The 24129-nt window shown below is 37.8% G+C and overlaps 1 protein-coding gene across 1 annotated transcript in view; it reads right to left on the bottom strand.

The window, feature by feature from the left end:
- Positions 1 to 24129, bottom strand: part of LOC137241500 (serine-rich adhesin for platelets) — a 759406-nt gene that overhangs the window by 146621 nt on the left and 588656 nt on the right. Inside the window, exon 11 of the mRNA XM_067769103.1 lies at positions 20214 to 20330. Within this exon, the coding sequence (XP_067625204.1) occupies positions 20214 to 20330 (117 nt within the window). The remainder of the gene's footprint in view (positions 1 to 20213; positions 20331 to 24129) is intronic.

Raw genomic sequence — 24129 nt, 5'->3', positions numbered from 1 at the left:
AGCTGTCGCTCTGCCATCGCTTTAGATGTTCCTTTCCTTTACCTCCCTGTACCGCTGTTTCCGTGCTACTACCTTTCCCAATCAATTTTCCTCTTATCAAACTATCCCAAATATCAACGAAGCTAAAATAATAGTTATTATCATATTTTAAGTAAATTGTAGAATACAATTTTTTGAAAAAGGCCGATCCCTGGTGCAGTTCCGAGAAAAGTTTTTTTCCAAATATCAACCTTAAAAGGAAAATTATCTCAAATATTGCCATATTCTTAAGGCTGCGTAAATAATAAATTTCAAACAACTGATCCACTTCCTGAAAAGAAAATGAAGTAAACGGACCGAGTTGTAAATCTATACCGTTCTTAAAGATGCAGAAAGGGTGTAGTGCATGTGAAGATTTGGGAAATAAACGATGAGAAGAAAAGGTAGTAAAAGGGAAAGATAAAGACAGAGGGAAAGAAGAAGAAAAGTGGAGTAAGAGAAAACTGAAGACCACTTTTACAAGAAAGCTCATCTTCTGCAGAAGCTAGTAAAATAGTTCTTGCCAAAAAGATGCAGTGAAGACAATTGGTATATTAGCTGTGTTTTCTACATGTATATACATGTGCACCTAAACTTTATATGGATTGCTAAGTGCATAACTTTATCCAAACTTATTAAAATGTTGCGTAAAAAATTATTACTGTCAAAATAAGAACGAAAACGGTGACCTCTTAACTGATGTTCAGAAAGTACTTAGATTATGGAGGGAACACTTGTCTGCTGTCCTAAATGGAGACATCGACATACCGCACAGGGATGACGAACCCGACCCCGGAATCGATGATGATGGAATAAATATCCCCCCACCCAATTATGATTGAAAAACAACAAGGCCGCGGGCGCTGATAGATTGCCTGCGGAGCGGAATCAGCCTTCTTAATATCGCATATAAAGTCCTGTCAAGTGTATTGTGCGAAAGATTGAAGCCCACCATGAATCGGTTGATTCGACCTTATCACTGCTGCTTCAGACCTGGTAAATCTACCATCAACCAGATTTTCACAATGCGCAAAATCTTGGAAAAAACTCACGAAAAAAGAATGGACACACATCACACATGGACATTGATATCATCGGCCTAAACACTAACGACGCAGTTCTGCTTACTCCAAACTGGAAAAAGAAGCGGCAAAGCTGGATTTGATGCTGAATGAGGACAAAACGAAGTACCTGCTGTCATCGAACAAAGAGTCAGCCTAAAAACAGTTTTTTTTTTAACTGTTATCGCCAACGTTTTTAGCGGAGATTTTGGGGTCGGACAGGGTATACACGAAAATGTTACAATCAAATGAAAATTTTTTTAGTAGGCCATAAGAAAAACCTTAAAAAATCAAAGTCGAAAAAAGTCAAAAAAATTAAATTTCGCAGGCTAGAAAATTATTTTTTGGGTAAGCGTAGTGGAACTTTTTTTCCTGAGCCTAAATCCTATCGAAAAATCGATGGCGCGATATCGGTTAACTTTCGTCCATACAAATCGACCCACCCTCATACAGATGTAAATATAAACACTGCTACTTTACTTATACAATAATAGTATACTTTTGTATAAATACTTGCCAAGATATAAAAATTTGTCAAATAACAGATTATTGATTTAAAATCGTAAATTCTGTAACACATAAAGGCGCAATCACAGTTTCCACCATAACGCATATGTACATAAAATTTATGCTATGCTATTGTGCCGACATAACTAACATTCAAATATAAAAGATAGACAAAAGCGCACCATAAGTTCAACGAACAAATTTCTATATGTGCTTACATACATACATACATACATAATATTAAACATGTATAGATATGACGCTCTTACAAAGCAGGCCAATAACTTATGAAACTTTATTGGCAGTTTAGCGTTGACGTCGTCGAAAATCGTATTACACTGACGCATGCCATGCAATGACTTTTCACGCATAACTGCGCAAAACAACTACAAATGCAACGAATAAAATGGCTCCAACAACAGCAATAGTTTCAGAACAGCAGTTGCTCTCGTTACTTCGCATCATTGTTTGCAGCAAATTTAGAAGAAATCATTTGCGCGAAATGCAATGGGTTGTGGAAAATTTGCCAAATCTGCACACACACTTACACAAATGCACATGCGAATTGTTGGATTAATACCACAAATACAGACAAATTTGTAGACTGAAATCGTTGTGCGACAAACAAATGCGCTTTATAACCTAACTTAAATGCTGATGCGTCCCTTGATGCTGCATAAAGATGGCTGTGTCATGCAGCATACGATTTTGATACGTTCTAGTTTTCACGGGTATATGTATGTTTGTGGGTCTGTTTGTTAGTATGAAGGCGAAATATATTGCAGAAATATAAATATAGGAATTCACATAAATTTTGTTCTTTATTTTTATGCCACTGAGACAATTTCATTGATTGTTTGCGTGTTTGCGCAATTTGATTATCGGATAAGTCAAGCTACCCGAAAAAAATGTTTTACTAGTATGCAATGAGACTAATCCCTGCCACTTTTTATAGCAGAGCACTTCTGGCCTTATTCCCAACGCGAAAAGGCCTCGGCCTCATTAAGTAGTCGCTCATTCCTAGTTGTTGTTTTATTAACGATAAAGCACTCCCCGAAGGTTTTGGGTGGTGTTGTCGATGTTGGTAGTCCTTTGCCGGATACAGATCCGGTACGTTCCGGTAACAGAGCACCATAAAGGTACTAGTCTGACCATTTCGGGAACGATAAATATGAACACATTAAACTTTCTAGACTATTTCGCCCCCACCCCCTAGTGTGCCATGAGGAACTTGCGGTCGCCAAAGCTTCTCCTGCTAAACATGTGTATGATACATTCATATTTGTAAGAGGATTCCCCTCACGTAGGTGAGGTTGACAATTTGGTTGCGCAAGCTTTGAAACTATAATATTTTGTATTGAATCCCTATTCACACAGCGGTGCGCACCTATTGGTGCTGTACATCCACGGCTACATTTCAATACTTGGCCTCATTGATCGAAACGAATTTAGACAGGTAAGATTCAGTATCCCGACTCTATCAAGAACCAAAGTCTGTATCGTGTTTTACGATCCGTGATCAAAATCAATTTCTTATATCAATGTAGCTTGGATCGGCGCATTGTAGTAAGGAATATGTGATATGGTAAATACGAGTTCTAATTAGCTCCATAACTGAATATTTATTTACGAATAGCTTAACAGATTCATATCTAGCATTTAAGTGTAATTTCGTTTTTCCGTACGTGATCGTTTACCACAATATGTGTCCAGGACATACGTTACAGAATAGCTCCATCCCCTAAGCAAGTATTAAAATTTTATGGACCCTTTCTACTTGCAATATCGAGACCGCAAAACTGTGTTATTCTTAGTAGCTGGAGACTTATCTGCTGAGCACAGGATCTTGCGGTCTGCTATTGGCACATTTGATTGATTAACCGTTCTTAATGAAAACCTTATGCGCAACCGGTATCCTCTATCAGAAGCTGTGACTCTCCTGGACTACGTCATGCCCGGCGATGGGGCACAGCTGATTCTAACTGCCGTTGATCATCAAGTTTTTCACAGCCAAAAGGGGATCACAAAGGTTATTGCCAAACATCCGAACTGGTTGAATTTCAGTGTCATCTTTAGTTCAAACCTTCTTTGCTGTTAATGGAAGTTTTTTGTGTAGGAGCCAATATGCAACAAATCGAAAGTAGCTTCGAAAATATTACCGCAGGTAGTTCATTATGTTCTCCAATAAAATCAAAACCTTAAACATTAAGTACTATCCTGGGTAGTTTTTATAAGGTCGTATAATGTTAATAGAGTTGCTTTGCTCTCAGTTAATGTGACAAAAGGTATTATGGAGTTTTTGCATAAGTAAGCTCTTAGGCCAGATTTTTCTACTATACATTAATTACGTTTAATTTGGAGTACTTTCTGTCTCTTCTAGAGTAGCTTCAGCATGCGTGCACACACAACATGCACTTTGTGATGTTTCTATCCATTTACGTAACTCTCTGTTCTAGTATATCTATCTGGGATCTAAGTATGTAAAATTTGATATTTCCTGCAAGTTCAAGTTTTTATTTATTATCTTGCAATGCTTCATTTGTCTTTTAGAATACAGTAGTACTTTGTATATATGAAAACATGTATGTACGGTATGATGTGTAATTTTGTAGAGCGTGCCCTGCAGGAACGCGAATACCAAAATTTTTACCAAACATTTTTTGAAGTAAACGCTTTCTTAAAATACTTTCAATTAGGTATCGCGTTTTTCTTTGTTTAGCGTATTTTTGTTTCGGTTTAGTTTATCTCTTTATTACGCATACAATTTTTTTGAAAACTATTCTTCGAGGTGTCAAACTGATTCCACTCACTCAATGCTAAACATCTGTTTCAAAACAATTGTTTCAAACAAATTGTTTAGCTGGAGCTCGAGGCAGCCTAATATCTTGATATAACATTAAACTATTTTCAATAACTTAAGGAAGATCCTACAAATTATGCAACGTTTTCGAAAAATTACAAAAATTTTAGAAGTTTACATGAAAATGTTCAATTTTTTACTGAGAATTAAAAAAAAATTTTGAGTATGCAGATTTGTAGCTCAATCGAGCTATTTCGAAAAATTTTGACAATTCGAGACGGCTGCATCAAATTTTTGAATCATATATTTCGAGTTTGCAGAACGTGTTTGAGTATGCCGTTTTGTTGCGCCATAAAGCTATGCAAACCAATTTCAAAAACATTTTCGAAAACTTCAAAAATTCGCACAGTCTGCATTGGGAGCGTGTCATTATTCTGTATTACAAAATTCTGGGTGACACAATTCTGTAAATTGCAGAAAAATTCTGCTTGAACAAAATTCTGCTTTTTAAAATTCTGCTTTCTAAAATTCTGCTTTCTAAAATTCTGCTTTTTTAAAATTCTGCATGTTTAATTCTGGAAGTCAAAATTCCGGAATCACGACATGGCGTAGCCGGTGTTGGATCGGCTAAGCGTAATATTTTTAAAGTACGGCCGAAGGCCGCCTACGCAGAAGGGTATACTACACAGAAGGACATCACCGTGGCGGTAGCCACGGTTATACCACACACCCGGACGTGGCATGGCGTAGCCCAGGGTTATTTTTTATAAGCGCGGCCTAAAGCCGCCTATGCAGAAAGGTGTTCTACGCAGAATTACTGTGCATGGCACACTTTTTCAAAATCTAATATATAAAATTCTTCTGTCACGGTTTTAGAGGCTGAACTCCTCCGAAACGGCTGAACCGATTCTCATGAAATTTTGTGAGCATATTGGGTATATCTGAGAATCGGCCAACGTCTACCTTTTTTTCGCTACGTGTCTAGGGTCTTGAGATCAAAACGTGGCCCCGGGTACACCTAGAATGTGTTTATACAATATGGATACCAAATGAAAGCTGTTGATGAGTGCTATAGTACAGGATAATCTTCATACAACTGGGAGGCTAGGGTCTCGAGATATAGCCCAAAACGTGGACCCGGGTACTCCTAGAATGTGTTTATACAATGTGGATATCAAATGAAAGCTGTTGATGAGTGCTATAGTACAGGATAATTTTCATACCCCTGGGTGACTAGGATCTCGAGATATAGGCCAAAACGTGGACCCGGATACCCCTAGAATATGTTTATACAATATGGCTGTCAAATGAAATCTGTTGATGAGTGCTATAGTACAGGATAATCTTCATACAACTGGGAGGCTAAGGTCTCGAGATATAGCCAAAACGTGGACCCGGGTACCCCTAGAATGTGTTTATATATTATGGATATCAAATGAAAGCTGCTGATGAGTGCTATAGTACAGGATAATTTTCATACAACTGGGCGGAGAGGGTCTCGAGATATAGCCCAAAACGTGGACCCGGGTACCACTAGAATGTGTTTATATATTATGGATATCAAATGAAAGCTGCTGATGAGTGATATAGTACAGGATAATTTTCATACAACTGGGAGGAGAGGGTCTCGAGATATAGCCCAAAACGTGGACCCGGGTACCCCTAGAATGTGTTTATACATTATGGATATCAAACGAAAACTGTTGATGAGTGCTATAGTACAGGATAATTTTCATACAACTGGGAGGCTAGGATCTCGAGATATAGCCCAAAACGTGGACCCGGGTACTCCTAGAATGTGTTTATACAATGTGGATATCAAATGAAAGCTGTTGATGAGTGCTATAGTACAGGATAATTTTCATACCCCTGGGTGACTAGGATCTCGAGATATAGCACAAAACGTGGACCCGGGAACCCCTAGAATGTGTTTATACAATATGGATATCAAAAGAAAACTGTTGATGAGTGCTATAGTACAGGATAATTTTCATACAACTGGGAGGCTAAGGTCTCCAGATATAGCCAAAACGTGGACCCGGGTACCCCTAGAATGTGTTTATATATTATGGATATCAAATGAAAGCTGTTGATGTGTGCTATAGTACAGGATAAATTTCATACCCCTGGGTGACTAGGATCTCGAGATATAGCCCAAAACGTGGACCCGGGTAACCCTAGAATGTGTTTATACATTATGGATATCAAACGAAAACTGTTGATGAGTGCTATAGTACAGGATAATCTTCATACAACTGGGAGGCTAGGGTCTCGAGATATAGCCCAAAACGTGGACCCGGGTACTCCTAGAATGTGTTTATACAATGTGGATATCAAATGAAAGCTGTTGATGAGTGCTATAGTACAGGATAATTTTCATACCCCTGGGTGACTAGGATCTCGAGATATAGCCCAAAACGTGGACTCGGGTACCCCTAGAATGTGTTTATACATTATGGATACCAAATGAAAGCTGCTGATGAGTGCTATAGTACAGGATAATTTTCATACAACTGGGAGGAGAGGGTCTCTAGATATAGCCCAAAACGTGGACCCGGGTACCCCTAGAATGTGTTTATACATTATGGATATCAAACGAAAACTGTTGATGAGTGCTATAGTACAGGATAATCTTCATACAACTGGGAGGCTAGGATCTCGAGATATAGCCCAAAACGTGGACCCGGGTACTCCTAGAATGTGTTTATACAATGTGGATATCAAATGAAAGCTGTTGATGAGTGCTATAGTACAGGATAATTTTCATACAACTGGGAGGCTAGGGTCTTGAGATATAGCCCAAAACGTGGACCCGGGTACTCCTAGAATGTGTTTATACAATGTGGATATCAAATGAAAGCTGTTGATGAGTGCTATAGTACAGGATAATTTTCATACAACTGGGAGGAGAGGGTCTCGAGATATAGCCCAAAACGTGGACCCGGGTACCCCTAGAATGTGTTTATACATTATGGATATCAAACGAAAACTGTTGATGAGTGCTATAGTACAGGATAATCTTCATACAACTGGGAGGCTAGGGTCCTGAGATATAGCCCAAAACGTGGACCCGGGTACCCCTAGAATGTGTTTATATATTATGGATATCAAATGAAAGCTGCTGATGAGTGCTATAGTACAGGATAATCTTCATACAACTGGGAGGAGAGGGTCTCGAGATATAGCCCAAAACGTGGACCCGGGTACCCCTAGAATGTGTTTATATATTATGGATATCAAATGAAAGCTGCTGATGAGTGCTATAGTACAGGATAATCTTCATACAACTGGGAGGAGAGGGTCTCGAGATATAGCCCAAAACGTGGACCCGGGTACCCCTAGAATGTGTTTATACATTATGGATATCAAACGAAAACTGTTGATGAGTGCTATAGTACAGGATAATCTTCATACAACTGGGAGGCTAGGGTCTCGAGATATAGCCCAAAACGTGGACCCGGGTACCCCTAGAATGTGTTTATATATTATGGATATCAAACGAAAACTGTTGATGAGTGCTATAGTACAGGATAATCTTCATACAACTGGGAGGCTAGGGTCTCGAGATATAGCCCAAAACGTGGACCCGGGTACCCCTAGAATGTGTTTATACATTATGGATATCAAACGAAAACTGTTGATGAGTGCTATAGTACAGGATAATCTTCATACAACTGGGAGGCTAGGGTCTCGAGATATAGCCCAAAACGTGGACCCGGGTACCCCTAGAATGTGTTTATACATTATGGATATCAAACGAAAACTGTTGATGAGTGCTATAGTACAGGATAATCTTCATACAACTGGGAGGCTAGGGTCTCGAGATATAGCCCAAAACGTGGACCCGGGTACCCCTAGAATGTGCTTATATATTATGGATATCAAATGAAAGCTGCTGATGAGTGCTATAGTACAGGATAATCTTCATACAACTGGGAGGAGAGGGTCTCGAGATATAGCCCAAAACGTGGACCCGGGTACCCCTAGAATGTGTTTATATATTATGGATATCAAATGAAAGCTGCTGATGAGTGCTATAGTACAGGATAATCTTCATACAACTGGGAGGAGAGGGTCTCGAGATATAGCCCAAAACGTGGACCCGGGTACCCCTAGAATGTGTTTATATATTATGGATATCAAATGAAAGCTGCTGATGAGTGCTATAGTACAGGATAATCTTCATACAACTGGGAGGAGAGGGTCTCGAGATATAGCCCAAAACGTGGACCCGGGTACCCCTAGAATGTGTTTATATATTATGGATATAAAATGAAAGCTGCTGATGAGTGCTATAGTACAGGATAATCTTCATACAACTGGGAGGAGAGGGTCTCGAGATATAGCCCAAAACGTGGACCCGGGTACCCCTAGAATGTGTTTATATATTATGGATATCAAATGAAAGCTGCTGATGAGTGCTATAGTACAGGATAATCTTCATACAACTGGGAGGAGAGGGTCTCGAGATATAGCCCAAAACGTGGACCCGGGTACCCCTAGAATGTGTTTATATATTATGGATATCAAATGAAAGCTGCTGATGAGTGCTATAGTACAGGATAATCTTCATACAACTGGGAGGAGGGGGTCTCGAGATATAGCCCAAAACGTGGACCCGGGTACCCCTAGAATGTGTTTATATATTATGGATATCAAATGAAAGCTGTTGATGTGTGCTATAGTACAGGATAAATTTCATACCCCTGGGTGACTAGGATCTCGAGATATAGCCCAAAACGTGGACCCGGGTACCCCTAGAATGTGTTTATACATTATGGATATCAAACGAAAACTGTTGATGAGTGCTATAGTACAGGATAATCTTCATACAACTGGGAGGCTAGGGTCTCGAGATATAGCCCAAAACGTGGACCCGGGTACTCCTAGAATGTGTTTATACAATGTGGATATCAAATGAAAGCTGTTGATGAGTGCTATAGTACAGGATAAATTTCATACCCCTGGGTGACTAGGATCTCGAGATATAGCCCAAAACGTGGACCCGGGTACTCCTAGAATATGTTTATACAATATGGCTGTCAAATGAAATCTGTTGATGAGTGCTATAGTACAGGATAATCTTCATACAACTGGGAGGCTAAGGTCTCGAGATATAACCAAAACGTGGACCCGGGTACCCCTAGAATGTGTTTATATATTATGGATATCAAATGAAAGCTGCTGATGAGTGCTATAGTACAGGATAATTTTCATACAACTGGGAGGAGAGGGTCTCGAGATATAGCCCAAAACGTGGACCCGGGTACCCCTAGAATGTGTTTATATATTATGGATATCAAATGAAAGCTGCTGATGAGTGCTATAGTACAGGATAATTTTCATACAACTGGGAGGAGAGGGTCTCGAGATATAGCCCAAAACGTGGACCCGGGTACCCCTAGAATGTGTTTATATATTATGGATATCAAATGAAAGCTGCTGATGAGTGATATAGTACAGGATAATTTTCATACAACTGGGAGGAGAGGGTCTCGAGATATAGCCCAAAACGTGGACCCGGGTACCCCTAGAATGTGTTTATACATTATGGATATCAAACGAAAACTGTTGATGAGTGCTATAGTACAGGATAATCTTCATACAACTGGGAGGCTAGGGTCTCGAGATATAGCCCAAAACGTGGACCCGGGTACTCCTAGAATGTGTTTATACAATGTGGATATCAAATGAAAGCTGTTGATGAGTGCTATAGTACAGGATAATTTTCATACCCCTGGGTGACTAGGATCTCGAGATATAGCCCAAAACGTGGACCCGGGTACCCCTAGAATGTGTTTATACAATATGGATATCAAAAGAAAACTGTTGATGAGTGCTATAGTACAGGATAATTTTCATACAACTGGGAGGCTAAGGTCTCGAGATATAGCCAAAACGTGGACCCGGGTACCCCTAGAATGTGTTTATATATTATGGATATCAAATGAAAGCTGTTGATGTGTGCTATAGTACAGGATAAATTTCATACCCCTGGGTGACTAGGATCTCGAGATATAGCCCAAAACGTGGACCCGGGTACCCCTAGAATGTGTTTATACATTATGGATATCAAACGAAAACTGTTGATGAGTGCTATAGTACAGGATAATCTTCATACAACTGGGAGGATAGGGTCTCGAGATATAGCCCAAAACGTGGACCCGGGTACTCCTAGAATGTGTTTATACAATGTGGATATCAAATGAAAGCTGTTGATGAGTGCTATAGTACAGGATAATTTTCATACCCCTGGGTGACTAGGATCTCGAGATATAGCCCAAAATGTGGACCCGGGTACCCCTAGAATGTGTTTATACAATATGGATATCAAAAGAAAACTGTTGATGAGTGCTATAGTACAGGATAATTTTCATACAACTGGGAGGCTAAGGTCTCGAGATATAGCCAAAACGTGGACCCGGGTACCCCTAGAATGTGTTTATACATTATGGATACCAAATGAAAGCTGCTGATGAGTGCTATAGTACAGGATAATTTTCATACAACTGGAAGGAGAGGGTCTCGAGATATAGCCCAAAACGTGGACCCGGGTACCCCTAGAATGTGTTTATACAATATGGATATCAAACGAAAACTGTTGATGAGTGCTATAGTACAGGATAATCTTCATACAACTGGGAGGCTAGGGTCTCGAGATATAGCCCAAAACGTGGACCCGGGTACACCTAGAATGTTTTTATACAATATGGATATCAAATGAAAGCTGTTGATGTGTGCTATAGTACAGGATAAATTTCATACCCCTGGGTGACTAGGATCTCGAGATATAGCCCAAAACGTGGACCCGGGTACCCCTAGAATGTGTTTATACAATATGGATATCAAAAGAAAACTGTTGATGAGTGCTATAGTACAGGATAATTTTCATACAACTGGGAGGCTAAGGTCTCGAGATATAGCCAAAACGTGGACCCGGGTACCCCTAGAATGTGTTTATATATTATGGATATCAAATGAAAGCTGCTGATGAGTGCTATAGTACAGGATAATTTTCATACAACTGGGAGGAGAGGGTCTCGAGATATAGCCCAAAACGTGGACCCGGGTACCCCTAGAATGTGTTTATACATTATGGATATGAAACGAAAACTGTTGATGAGTGCTATAGTACAGGATAATCTTCATACAACTGGGAGGCTAGTGCCTCGAGATATAGCCCAAAACGTGGACCCGGGTACTCCTAGAATGTGTTTATACAATGTGGATATCAAATGAAAGCTGTTGATGAGTGCTATAGTACAGGATAATTTTCATACAACTGGGAGGCTAGGGTCTTGAGATATAGCCCAAAACGTGGACCCGGGTACTCCTAGAATGTGTTTATACAATGTGGATATCAAATGAAAGCTGTTGATGAGTGCTATAGTACAGGATAATTTTCATACAACTGGGAGGAGAGGGTCTCGAGATATAGCCGAAAACGTGGACCCGGGTACCCCTAGAATGTGTTTATACATTATGGATATCAAACGAAAACTGTTGATGAGTGCTATAGTACAGGATAATCTTCATACAACTGGGAGGCTAGGGTCTCGAGATATAGCCCAAAACGTGGACCCGGGTACCCCTAGAATGTGTTTATATATTATGGATATCAAATGAAAGCTGCTGATGAGTGCTATAGTACAGGATAATCTTCATACAACTGGGAGGAGAGGGTCTCGAGATATAGCCCAAAACGTGGACCCGGGTACCCCTAGAATGTGTTTATATATTATGGATATCAAATGAAAGCTGCTGATGAGTGCTATAGTACAGGATAATCTTCATACAACTGGGAGGAGAGGGTCTCGATATATAGCCCAAAACGTGGACCCGGGTACCCCTAAAATGTGTTTATACATTATGGATATCAAACGAAAACTGTTGATGAGTGCTATAGTACAGGATAATCTTCATACAACTGGGAGGCTAGGGTCTCGAGATATAGCCCAAAACGTGGACCCGGGTACTCCTAGAATGTGTTTATACAATGTGGATATCAAATGAAAGCTGTTGATGAGTGCTATAGTACAGGATAATTTTCATACAACTGGGAGGCTAGGGTCTCGAGATATAGCCCAAAACGTGGACCCGGGTACCCCTAGAATGTGTTTATATATTATGGATATCAAATGAAAGCTGTTGATGAGTGCTATAGTACAGGATAATCTTCATACAACTGGGAGGCTAGGGTCTCGAGATATAGCCCAAAACGTGGACCCGGGTACCCCTAGAATGTGTTTATACATTATGGATATCAAACGAAAACTGTTGATGAGTGCTATAGTACAGGATAATCTTCATACAACTGGGAGGATAGGGTCTCGAGATATAGCCCAAAACGTGGACCCGGGTACCCCTAGAATGTGTTTATACATTATGGATATCAAACGAAAACTGTTGATGAGTGCTATAGTACAGGATAATCTTCATACAACTGGGAGGCTAGGATCTCGAGATATAGCCCAAAACGTGGACCCGGGTACCCCTAGAATGTGTTTATACAATATGGATATCAAAAGAAAACTGTTGATGAGTGCTATAGTACAGGATAATTTTCATACAACTGGGAGGAGAGGGTCTCGAGATATAGCCCAAAACGTGGACCCGGGTACCCCTAGAATGTGTTTATATATTATGGATATCAAATGAAAGCTGCTGATGAGTGCTATAGTACAGGATAATCTTCATACAACTGGGAGCAGAGGGTCTCGAGATATAGCCCAAAACGTGGACCCGGGTACCCCTAGAATGTGTTTATATATTATGGATATCAAATGAAAGCTGCTGATGAGTGCTATAGTACAGGATATTCTTCATACAACTGGGAGGAGAGGGTCTCGAGATATAGCCCAAAACGTGGACCCGGGTACCCCTAGAATGTGTTTATATATTATGGATATCAAATGAAAGCTGCTGATGAGTGCTATAGTACAGGATAATCTTCATACAACTGGGAGGAGAGGGTCTCGAGATATAGCCCAAAACGTGGACCCGTGTACCCCTAGAATGTGTTTATATATTATGGATATCAAATGAAAGCTGCTGATGAGTGCTATAGTACAGGATAATCTTCATACAACTGGGAGGCTAGGGTCTCGAGATATAGCCCAAAACGTGGACCCGGGTACCCCTAGAATGTGTTTATATATTATGGATATCAAATGAAAGCTGCTGATGAGTGCTATAGTACAGGATAATCTTCATACAACTGGGAGGAGAGGGTCTCGAGATATAGCCCAAAACGTGGACCCGGGTACTCCTAGAATGTGTTTATACAATGTGGATATCAAATGAAAGCTGTTGATGAGTGCTATAGTACAGGATAATTTTCATACAACTGGGAGGAGAGGGTCTCGAGATATAGCCCAAATCGTGGACCCGGGTACCCCTAGAATGTGTTTATACATTATGGATATCAAACGAAAACTGTTGATGAGTGCTATAGTTCAGGATAATCTTCATACAACTGGGAGGCTAGGGTCTCGAGATATAGCCCAAAACGTGGACCCGGGTACCCCTAGAATGTGTTTATATATTATGGATATCAAATGAAAGCTGCTGATGAGTGCTATAGTACAGGATAATCTTCATACAACTGGGAGGAGAGGGTCTCGAGATATAGCCCAAAACGTGGACCCGGGTACCCCTAGAATGTGTTTATATATTACGGATATCAAATGAAAGCTGCTGATGAGTGCTATAGTACAGGATAATCTTCATACAACTGGGAGGAGAGGGTCTCGATATATAGCCCAAAACGTGGACCCGGGTACCCCTAAAATGTGTTTATACATTATGGATATCAAACGAAAACTGTTGATGAGTGCTATAGTACAGGATAATCTTCATACAACTGGGAGGCTAGGGTCTCGAGATATAGCCCAAAACGTGGACCCGGGTACTCCTAGAATGTGTTTATACAATGTGGATATCAAATGAAAGCTGTTGATGAGTGCTATAGTACAGGATAATTTTCATACAACTGGGAGGCTAGGGTCTCGAGATATAGCCCAAAGCGTGGACCCGGGTACCCCTAGAATGTGTTTATATATTATGGATATCAAATGAAAGCTGTTGATGAGTGCTATAGTACAGGATAATCTTCATACAACTGGGAGGCTAGGGTCTCGAGATATAGCCCAAAACGTGGATCCGGGTACCCCTAGAATGTGTTTATACATTATGGATATCAAACGAAAACTGCTGATGAGTGCTATAGTACAGGATAATCTTCATACAACTGGGAGGCTAGGGTCTCGAGATATAGCCCAAAACGTGGACCCGGGTACCCCTAGAATGTGTTTATATATTATGGATATCAAATGAAAGCTGCTGATGAGTGCTATAGTACAGGATAATCTTCATACAACTGGGAGGAGAGGGTCTCGAGATATAGCCCAAAACGTGGACCCGGGTACCCCTAGAATGTGTTTATATATTATGGATATCAAATGAAAGCTGCTGATGAGTGCTATAGTACAGGATAATCTTCATACAACTGGGAGGAGAGGGTCTCGAGATATAGCCCAAAACGTGGACCCGGGTACCCCTAGAATGTGTTTATATATTATGGATATCAAATGAAAGCTGCTGATGAGTGCTATAGTACAGGATAATCTTCATACAACTGGGAGGAGAGGGTCTCGAGATATAGCCCAAAACGTGGACCCGGGTACCCCTAGAATGTGTTTATATATTATGGATATCAAATGAAAGCTGCTGATGAGTGCTATAGTACAGGATAATCTTCATACAACTGGGAGGAGAGGGTCTCGAGATATAGCCCAAAACGTGGACCCGGGTACCCCTAGAATGTGTTTATATATTATGGGTATCAAATGAAAGCTGCTGATGAGTGCTATAGTACAGGATAATCTTCATACAACTGGGAGGCTAGGGTCTCGAGATATAGCCCAAAACGTGGACCCGGGTACCCCTAGAATGTGTTTATATATTATGGATATCAAATGAAAGCTGCTGATGAGTGCTATAGTACAGGATAATCTTCATACAACTGGGAGGAGAGGGTCTCGAGATATAGCCCAAAACGTGGACCCGGGTACCCCTAGAATGTGTTTATACATTATGGATATCAAACGAAAACTGTTGATGAGTGCTATAGTACAGGATAATCTTCATACAACTGGGAGGCTAGGGTATCGAGATATAGCCCAAAACGTGGACCCGGGTACCCCTAGAATGTGTTTATACATTATGGATATCAAACGAAAACTGTTGATGAGTGCTATAGTACAGGATAATCTTCATACAAATGGGAGGCTAGGGTCTCGAGATATAGCCCAAAACGTGGACCCGGGTACCCCTAGAATGTGTTTATATATTATTGATATCAAATGAAAGCTGCTGATGAGTGCTATAGTACAGGATAATATTCATACAACTGGGAGGAGAGGGTCTCGAGATATAGCCCAAAACGTGGACCCGGGTACCCCTAGAATGTGTTTATATATTATGGATATCAAATGAAAGCTGCTGATGAGTGCTATAGTACAGGATAAATTTCATACAACTGGGAGGAGAGGGTCTCGAGATATAGCCCAAAACGTGGACCCGGGTACCCCTAGAATGTGTTTATATATTATGGATATCAAATGAAAGCTGTTGATGTGTGCTATAGTACAGGATAAATTTCATACCCCTGGGTGACTAGGATCTCGAGATATAGCCCAAAACGTGGACCCGGGTACTCCTAGAATATGTTTATACAATATGGCTGTCAAATGAAATCTGTTGATGAGTGCTATAGTACAGGATAATCTTCATACAACTGGGAGGCTAAGGTCTCGAGATATAGCCAAAACGTGGACCCGGGTACCCCTAGAATGTGTTTATATATTATGGATATCAAATGAAAGCTGCTGATGAGTGCTATAGTACAGGATAATTTTCATACAACTGGGAGGAGAGGGTCTCGAGATATAGCCCAAAACGTGGACCCGGGTACCCCTAGAATGTGTTTATACAATATGGATATCAACAGAAAACTGTTGATGAGTGCTATAGTACAGGATAATTTTCATACAACTGGAAGGAGAGGGTCTCGAGATATAGCCCAAAACGTGGACCCGGGTACCCCTAGAATGTGTTTATACAATATGGATATCAAAAGAAAACTGTTGATGAGTGCTATAGTACAGGATAATCTTCATACAACTGACTCAAAACGTGGACCCGGGTACTCCTAGAATGTGTTTATACAATGTGGATATAAAATGAAAGCTGTTGATGAGTGCTATAGTACAGGATAATTTTCATACAACTGGGAGGCTAGGGTCTTGAGATATAGCCCAAAACGTGGACCCGGGTACTCCTAGAATGTGTTTATACAATATGGATATCAAATGAAAGCTGCTGATGAGTGCTATAGTACAGGATAATTTTTGTACAACTGGGAGGAGAGGGTCTCGAGATATAGGCCAAAACATGGACCCGGATACACCTAGAATGTGTTTTTATATTATGGGTATCAAATTGATGCTGTTGATGTGTGCTATAATACAGAGTAAGTTTTACACCGCTGAGTGACTAGGGTCTCGAGATATAGCCAAAACATGGACCCGGATACCGCTAGAATGTGTGCGTATTATGTATATCAAATGAAAGCTGTTGCTGAGAGCTCTGAAGTTCATTGGGATATTCGATTTAGTCGCATCAACCTGGCAAAACTGATAAATATGCATGCGAAGTCGAAATAAAGACATGAATTAATAATATCCACATACCTATTTCCATACGTCCTATTCGATTTGCCTGAAATTTCGTATATAAATTTGCCTATATTAGTATTTACGATGCTTTTTTCCGGGAAGTATAATAGAGACGGACTGGGACTGGGATTAGGACTAGGACTGGGACTGAGACTGAGACTCTGAGTGGGACTGGAACAAAATACATACCACCCTCTGGGACTGGCAATAAGAGATGAAGAAAAAGGAGAAAAACTTGAGAGAAAAGAAAAGAGAGAAGGAGACTGAGAAAGAGATAGAATGAGACGAAGATGGAGATGAAGCGAAAAATACGGAGGGAGGAGTGAATAAAGAGATTAGGAAAAAGTGTAGAGGGGTAGGGCAGAGTTAGACGGAAAAAGCGTATTAAAATGTATGCAGATAGACAAAATTTAGGGCAGAACAACGTTTGTCGGGTCTGCTAGTATATATATATTTTAATACAGAATTTTGTAATACAGAATTTTGAAAGCAGAGTTTTAGAAAGCAGAATTTTAAAAAAGCAGAATTTTAAAAAGCAGAATTTTGTCTTTAGAATTTTGTACATACATAAAATCTCACTAAAATTTGAGAAATCTGCATGAAAATTTCGAGTTTTTTATTTGAATTTTCAGAATTTTTTTGAGTGTGCAGTTTTGTAGCCTAATCAAACTATGCAAACCAATATCAAAACGTTTCCTTATAATTTCGAAATTTTTATTTCGAGTTTTCAGAATTTTTTGAGTACGCTTTCAAATTATGAAAAACAATCTCAAACATGTTTTCGAATAATTTCAAGAAGAAAATTTCGTATTATTTATTTAGAAATTTCAAATCAAATCTCAAAACCAATTCGAAAGTTTGAGAAGTTTTCAACAAAATTAAAAATTTTTTCATTTAGAATTTTCAAAATTTTTTTAAGTATGCAGTTCTGTAACCCAATTAAACTATGCAAAGTTGACATAACATTTTCTTACAATTTCAAAAATTCGGTAAGGTTGCATGAAAATATTGGAATTTTTATTTCGAATTTTCAGAACTCTTTGTTCTCAATTTGAGGCTCCAGAAAACTCACTTTGAGGCTTCGTAAAACTATGTAAATCAATTTTAGAAATGTCCTCAACATTTCTTTGAAATTCGAAAAGATTGCACAAATTTCGAATTATTTATTTAGAATTTTCAGAATATTTTTGATTATACTATGCAAACTAATTTCAAAAAAGTTTTCGAACATTAAAAAAAAACTGCATAAAAATTTAGAATTTTATTACTTAGAAATTTCAGAATTGTGTTGAGTATGCAGTTTCGTAGCTCATCGATCATTTCGAAAATTCGAGAAGGTTGCATGAAAATATTGAAATTTTTATTTCGAATTTTCAGAACTCTTTGTTCTCAATTTGAGGCTCAAGAAAACTCAATTTGAGGCTTCGTAAAACTATGTAAACCAATTTTGGAAAAGTCCTCAACATTTTTTTGAAATTCGAAAAGATTGCAAAAATTTCGAATTATTTATTTAGAATTTTCAGAATATTTTTGATTATACTATGCAAACTAATTTCAAAAAAGTTTTCGAACATTAAAAAAAAAACTGCATGAAAATTTAGAATTTTATTACTTAGAAATTTCAGAATTGTATTGAGTATGCAGTTTCGTAGCTCATCGATCTATGCAAACTAATTTAAGAACGTTTTTGAAAAATTTCAAAAATTCGAGAAGTTCATGTAGACTTCGAAATTTTTATTTTAAATTTTCATTATTTTTTTGAGTACGCTGTTTTGTTGCCACATCAAACTAAGCAAACAAATCTCAAAAATTTTCCCGAACAATTTTAAAAGTTCGAGAAGCCTGCATGAAAATTTCGAGTTTTTAATTTAGACTTTTGAGAATGTGTTGAGTATGCAGTTTGGTAGTTCACTCAAACGAACAAAAAAATTACAAAACTTTTCGAAAAATTTAAATTTTCATTTCAATATAAAATAGAATAAGGAAGAAAATTAAAGATACTTTTCGGAAAACAAAATTTTAAAAATCAATGCGAATTTTGAAATATTTTGACTTCTATTCTGTTTGATAAAAAGTGACTGGTCCCAAAAACTGTGAACTAAAAAAAATCTGAAAATTCTAGATAGAAAATTTTAAATTTTTATATGGGCTACACATTTCATGCTTTGTTTCATTAATTTATCAAAATTAAATACAATTTGAGATTTTCATGTTAACTTTTCAAATTTTCGGAAACTTTCGAAAATGTTTTCGAGCGGGGTTTACACAGTTTCAATTACAAATTAGATATTGAAAATTATAAGGAGGAATATAACTGATGAGATTTTCCAAGTATCGTCACTGCTATTTTGTGTTCACAGCTGTATGTATACCACATGATATCTAAGCATTTCTAAAAAACACATTTTTGTACTTTAAAAAAGTAGAAATTCAATTTAACAGAAGATAGATGAGCGAATTCTGACAGCAAAACGTATGACGCTAACAATATAATGTTAGAAAATACGTAAATGCATAAACATACATTCATATTTGGGCAAATAGAAAATCAGGCGCTATTCTAACGAGTGAAATGGGCAAACTCAATTCATAATATACAATTGAATTTGCTTTGAGTAGAGAGAAAAATTAAACTGAAAACGATATGATATTTTAGTACGAAAAAATGTAGAAATTTAAACGAAATATGTTTTGCCTTGTTATGATTTCTTTGCAAAAAAGTGGCTAAACAAGTAGAATTTCACAAATTAATATTCATATCTGCAGCATTGTGAAAAGTGAAATGAGTTTGGATACGGAGAAATGGAAAAAACGTGTCAAAAAATGTAATCAATACGTTGTTGTGGGTGAAGTATTTGGCAAGGAAAGCCAACAAAAATTTTAATAATTTCTTTTTATTTTTTTAATTATTAATGAGAAGAAAAAATTGTTTATCTAGTAAAAGAGTTGGAGAATATTACGAATGGTGTTATGGAATCTATAAAAAAATTCTTACATATCTTTTAATTTGTGATTTTTTGTTTGGACCACCTTTGAACTGTTTGCAGTGTTTGATGTGAAAATTTAAAATTTTTTTCATCTCAGTCTTACCTGCTGACTATTAAGTGATTGCGTATTTTGCATAACTTTATCGAGTATGTGTAAAATAATTTCAGCTGCCATTTCACGCTCCAGTTGTGTTCCCTTTAGTTGTAGATACATATCGACCTTAAAGAGATAAAGTGCAATTTTATGTAATACAAATAAAAGAAAAATATTAAGAGTTTAAATAAAGTTGTAAGGTCATGTTTTAAAATTTAGAAGGGGGTTTGAGGAAGCTATGAAGCTATAAGACTTGGTATTGCATTAGCAACCTCTTGAGTTCCTCCAATGGACACCATAATTCCTTTTGGATAAATAAAAATGAGAGATGCGTTGCAAATAATCGGCGAACCGTGAATCTCAGAGATTCGAACTAACGATCACAATCGATATGAAATACGTTTAAAATTACTTAAAATGTATGTTTTCCCCATGAAACTAATAGGGAAAACTGACTGATGGAAGCGGATAGTTTCCATTTAGCTCGCGAATATGTTACAATAGGGGTTGAGGGAAGAATCTACCCTTCAATTGCCTCTTCAGTCTGAAGAATTTTGAGAACACATATTAAAAAAAAAAAAAAAAACAACAACAAAGAAACCGAGAATACCGAGTATTTGTGAAGTAGAATGTGCAAACATATAAATCTATGCCCCTAGAAAATTACTGTTTGGTTCAGAGATAGAAGCTAAACCACAACAGAGGTAGCTTGACTAAAAAGAAACATGTCGAACTCTTCTCGGTAACTAGCGATACAGAAAAGATGTTGTTTTGCTATCAAAAGCGAAATTACTGTCGAGTGATTGGTTTGTTATTGGCCTGTTACCTCCGGGTTGCAGATATGTCATTGATAACAAGCCGATGAGTCCTCGGTAACAAAAATATAGCTTTTCGATAACAAAATCTTTTGTTAACAAATCGAAACCTTTTACACAAAAAATCGCCAACCTTAAACTAACAATCGATAACCTATCGATAAGTGTTCAATTAATATTCCATCAATTTTCAATAATATATCGATAGATTTTGTATGAAAAATCGATTACCTTGACTACTATATTAAATCTATGACACGCGTTAACAAATTGGTAAAATTCCGATATGACATCTGTAACTATTATTCCCAATTGAACCGGTTGGGTTTTCTGTTTGCTGTGTCGATCCAGAAATAAGTAGATCCTACATGCTGCCAGATTACTGCAGCGTCTTTCAGGCGAAAATTATAGCCGCCGTGAAGAAAGCAGCAGTAAATCAGGAGGAAGCGTGCTTAAGCTGCAGTCGCGTCAATATATGTATATATTGATAGTCAGCCGGCGATTAGGGCAGTAATCTCACACAGTACTTCATCAAGAAGTGTGCTGGAATACAAAGAAGCATTGGAAAAACTTCGCTCAGGCCCGACTATACATCTACACAGGGTTCCCTGTCATAAAGGGATAGAAGGCAACGAAAAGGCCGATGAGTTGGCAAAGGAGGGAGCAACATTCGCTGAATCGACGATAGATGGGCTAATCGGTTTGAGAGAAATCAAAAGGAGACAGTAGTTGCGTATGATCTAGAAAAGGCGTGGGCAAAAGTTAGGGGCTGTAAAATTTTTAAAATCATGTACAAGGTCTACGATATTAGACTCACAAAGTCACAAAGGCTCACTATGGGCATACTAACAAGACACTGCTATCTGGTGTCAAATGCCTATAAGTTAGGCCTCGTCAGTAACAGCAGGCGTAGGAAGTGTGACCTGCAGGAAGAAACGGTTGAGCACGTTCTGTGTTGATGTCCCTCGCTAGGCCAAGGCTACAGCTATTAGTTGCAGCAGAGTTACCAGATCACGAGGCAGCAATTAAGCTAGGTCTTAGAAAAGTTCTGTTATTTGACAAGAGGACGGAGTTATTCTTTAACGTAAGTCCTCGACCCTTATTGGAATTCCTTCGTTTGGTCATCAAACAAATTCTGGCGACACTATGGACACGTTCAGGCTATGTGAGTTTCTTGTTGCCCGGCCAGTTCAACCTAACCGTTCATTTTTAGTTTTAGCTTTTGAACTGGGCTTATAATTTTCTTTTTCAATTCCTTTTTCTTAGTTCCTTTCTTTGATTGCCCTTCTTTTCCTTTTCTTTCTTCTAATTTCCTTTGCTTTAATTTCTTTTCCTTTCCAGTGGCAATTTTTATCAAATTGTGTACTTGAGATTATGTAAACCAACATCGAAAACATGTTCGGAAAAATTAAAAAATTCGGGTAAATTTTACGAAAGTTTCGAATTGAATTTTTTAAGGCCCATATATTTAATTCTACAAGTTATAGGCCTATGCAAATTCGTTTTGAATTTCGACAATTTTTTATACATTTTTTCCATACAATGGGAGCAAAACTTCATTCTCATAGAGAAGAAAATCTGAAAAATTCTTTCGGAAACACTTTTTTGAAAATCAATATGAATTTCTGGAGACTATTACTTATAGCTTGTTAAATTTGTTTTGGTTGTGGTCAAAGCTACATACACAAAAATATCAGAGAACTCGAAATAAAAAGTTCAAAATTTTCGTAAAATTTTCTCGAATTTTTTGAAAACGTTTTTCAGTTACAAAACTTATGGAAGCTTATGAAGCTTTTTCTTAAATTATAGATAATAAAAAAAGGAGAATTTAGTCGACAAAATTTAATACACATTTTCTTTGCAATATGCTCCAGCCAAAAAAATTAAATTGATAATAGAAAATTTTTATTTATGTTACAATTTTCAACTTATTATTTTCTTATCTATAGACAAGATTCTCAGATTCATCGTATAAAAAGAAAGTTCGTGAATTTACGCTCTGCTTTTACTTGCGTAGTTGAACAGCCATCTGAGCCTTCAATAAATTTAAATTAGTTACATAAAATATCCGTAGTCAATAGGGTATTTTGAGGAGGTATCTATCACATGTGATAATCAAATCCATTTAAGTTGCAAGGCGTTAAGTACATGCGACTTCGAATGGCACATTGATGCATAGAGAGCAGATAAAAAAAATTTTCTTAGCGCCAATAGCTCCGACACAAAGTAGAGTCTAATAAAGCTTAAGTTTACTCACTATTTAGTAATTTTTGAGTTTACTTTTTATATGCGCAATCTTTCGCCTCTTATGAAGCGCAAAGTAAGCACGTACGTGTGCATACATACATACATACATTTCGAACATTTACAGTTGCCTTTCACCACATAAAAGTACATATGAGTTAAATCACGTGAACTGGACCTCCCATTTACCACTTGATCACAGAAATAAAGTCCATTTATTTTTTTCATAAGTAGGTACCATGAAAAATTGAACCCCAAAATATTTTTAAAACATTTTAATTTTAAGGTACTTTTTTTTAAAAAGGAAATTTTTGGTACTTTTTGTTTAAAAATTAATTATAAATCAATCGTTAAAGATAAATTGATGAAACTTTGAGGGTTTATTTTTAAACGTTCATATTTTATTAAAATATTTGTATCTTAAAAAAATTTTCTTATTATCACATTTTTAATTAACTTTGAAATTTTTAAAAGAAAATTTAACTGACTTCGCGGCCTCAGAATTGATATTCTTTTTATGAGTCACATGCGATATTTATTTAATATTAATATTCCAAAAGAAAATTTTGATGATCGCTATTAATTTAAACAATATGAATTTTTTTATCACAGCACCTCGGACGCTAGAACTAAAAATTGGTTTAGTTTGTATCCTCGCGACGATTGCAACACAGTCTGTCGCGTTTGCGTGTGGCGCCTGGCGCCCACGCGCTGTGGTAAACATTTCAAATTGTTTTTGTTTTATACTGCAACGTAGCATGTCGTCTGATCGCGCACCGTTCTAGCGTGCGAGGTGCTGTGATAAAAAAATTCATATTGTTTAAATTAATGGCGATCATCAAAATTTTCTTTTGGAATATTAATAT

The sequence above is a fragment of the Eurosta solidaginis genome, chromosome 2 (genome assembly GCF_040869045.1).
Source record: "Eurosta solidaginis isolate ZX-2024a chromosome 2, ASM4086904v1, whole genome shotgun sequence".
NCBI classification, from domain to species: Eukaryota; Metazoa; Arthropoda; class Insecta; order Diptera; family Tephritidae; genus Eurosta; species Eurosta solidaginis.
Note: the sequence above shows the minus strand (reverse complement) of the source record. Positions and strands in the feature narration are given on the sequence as shown.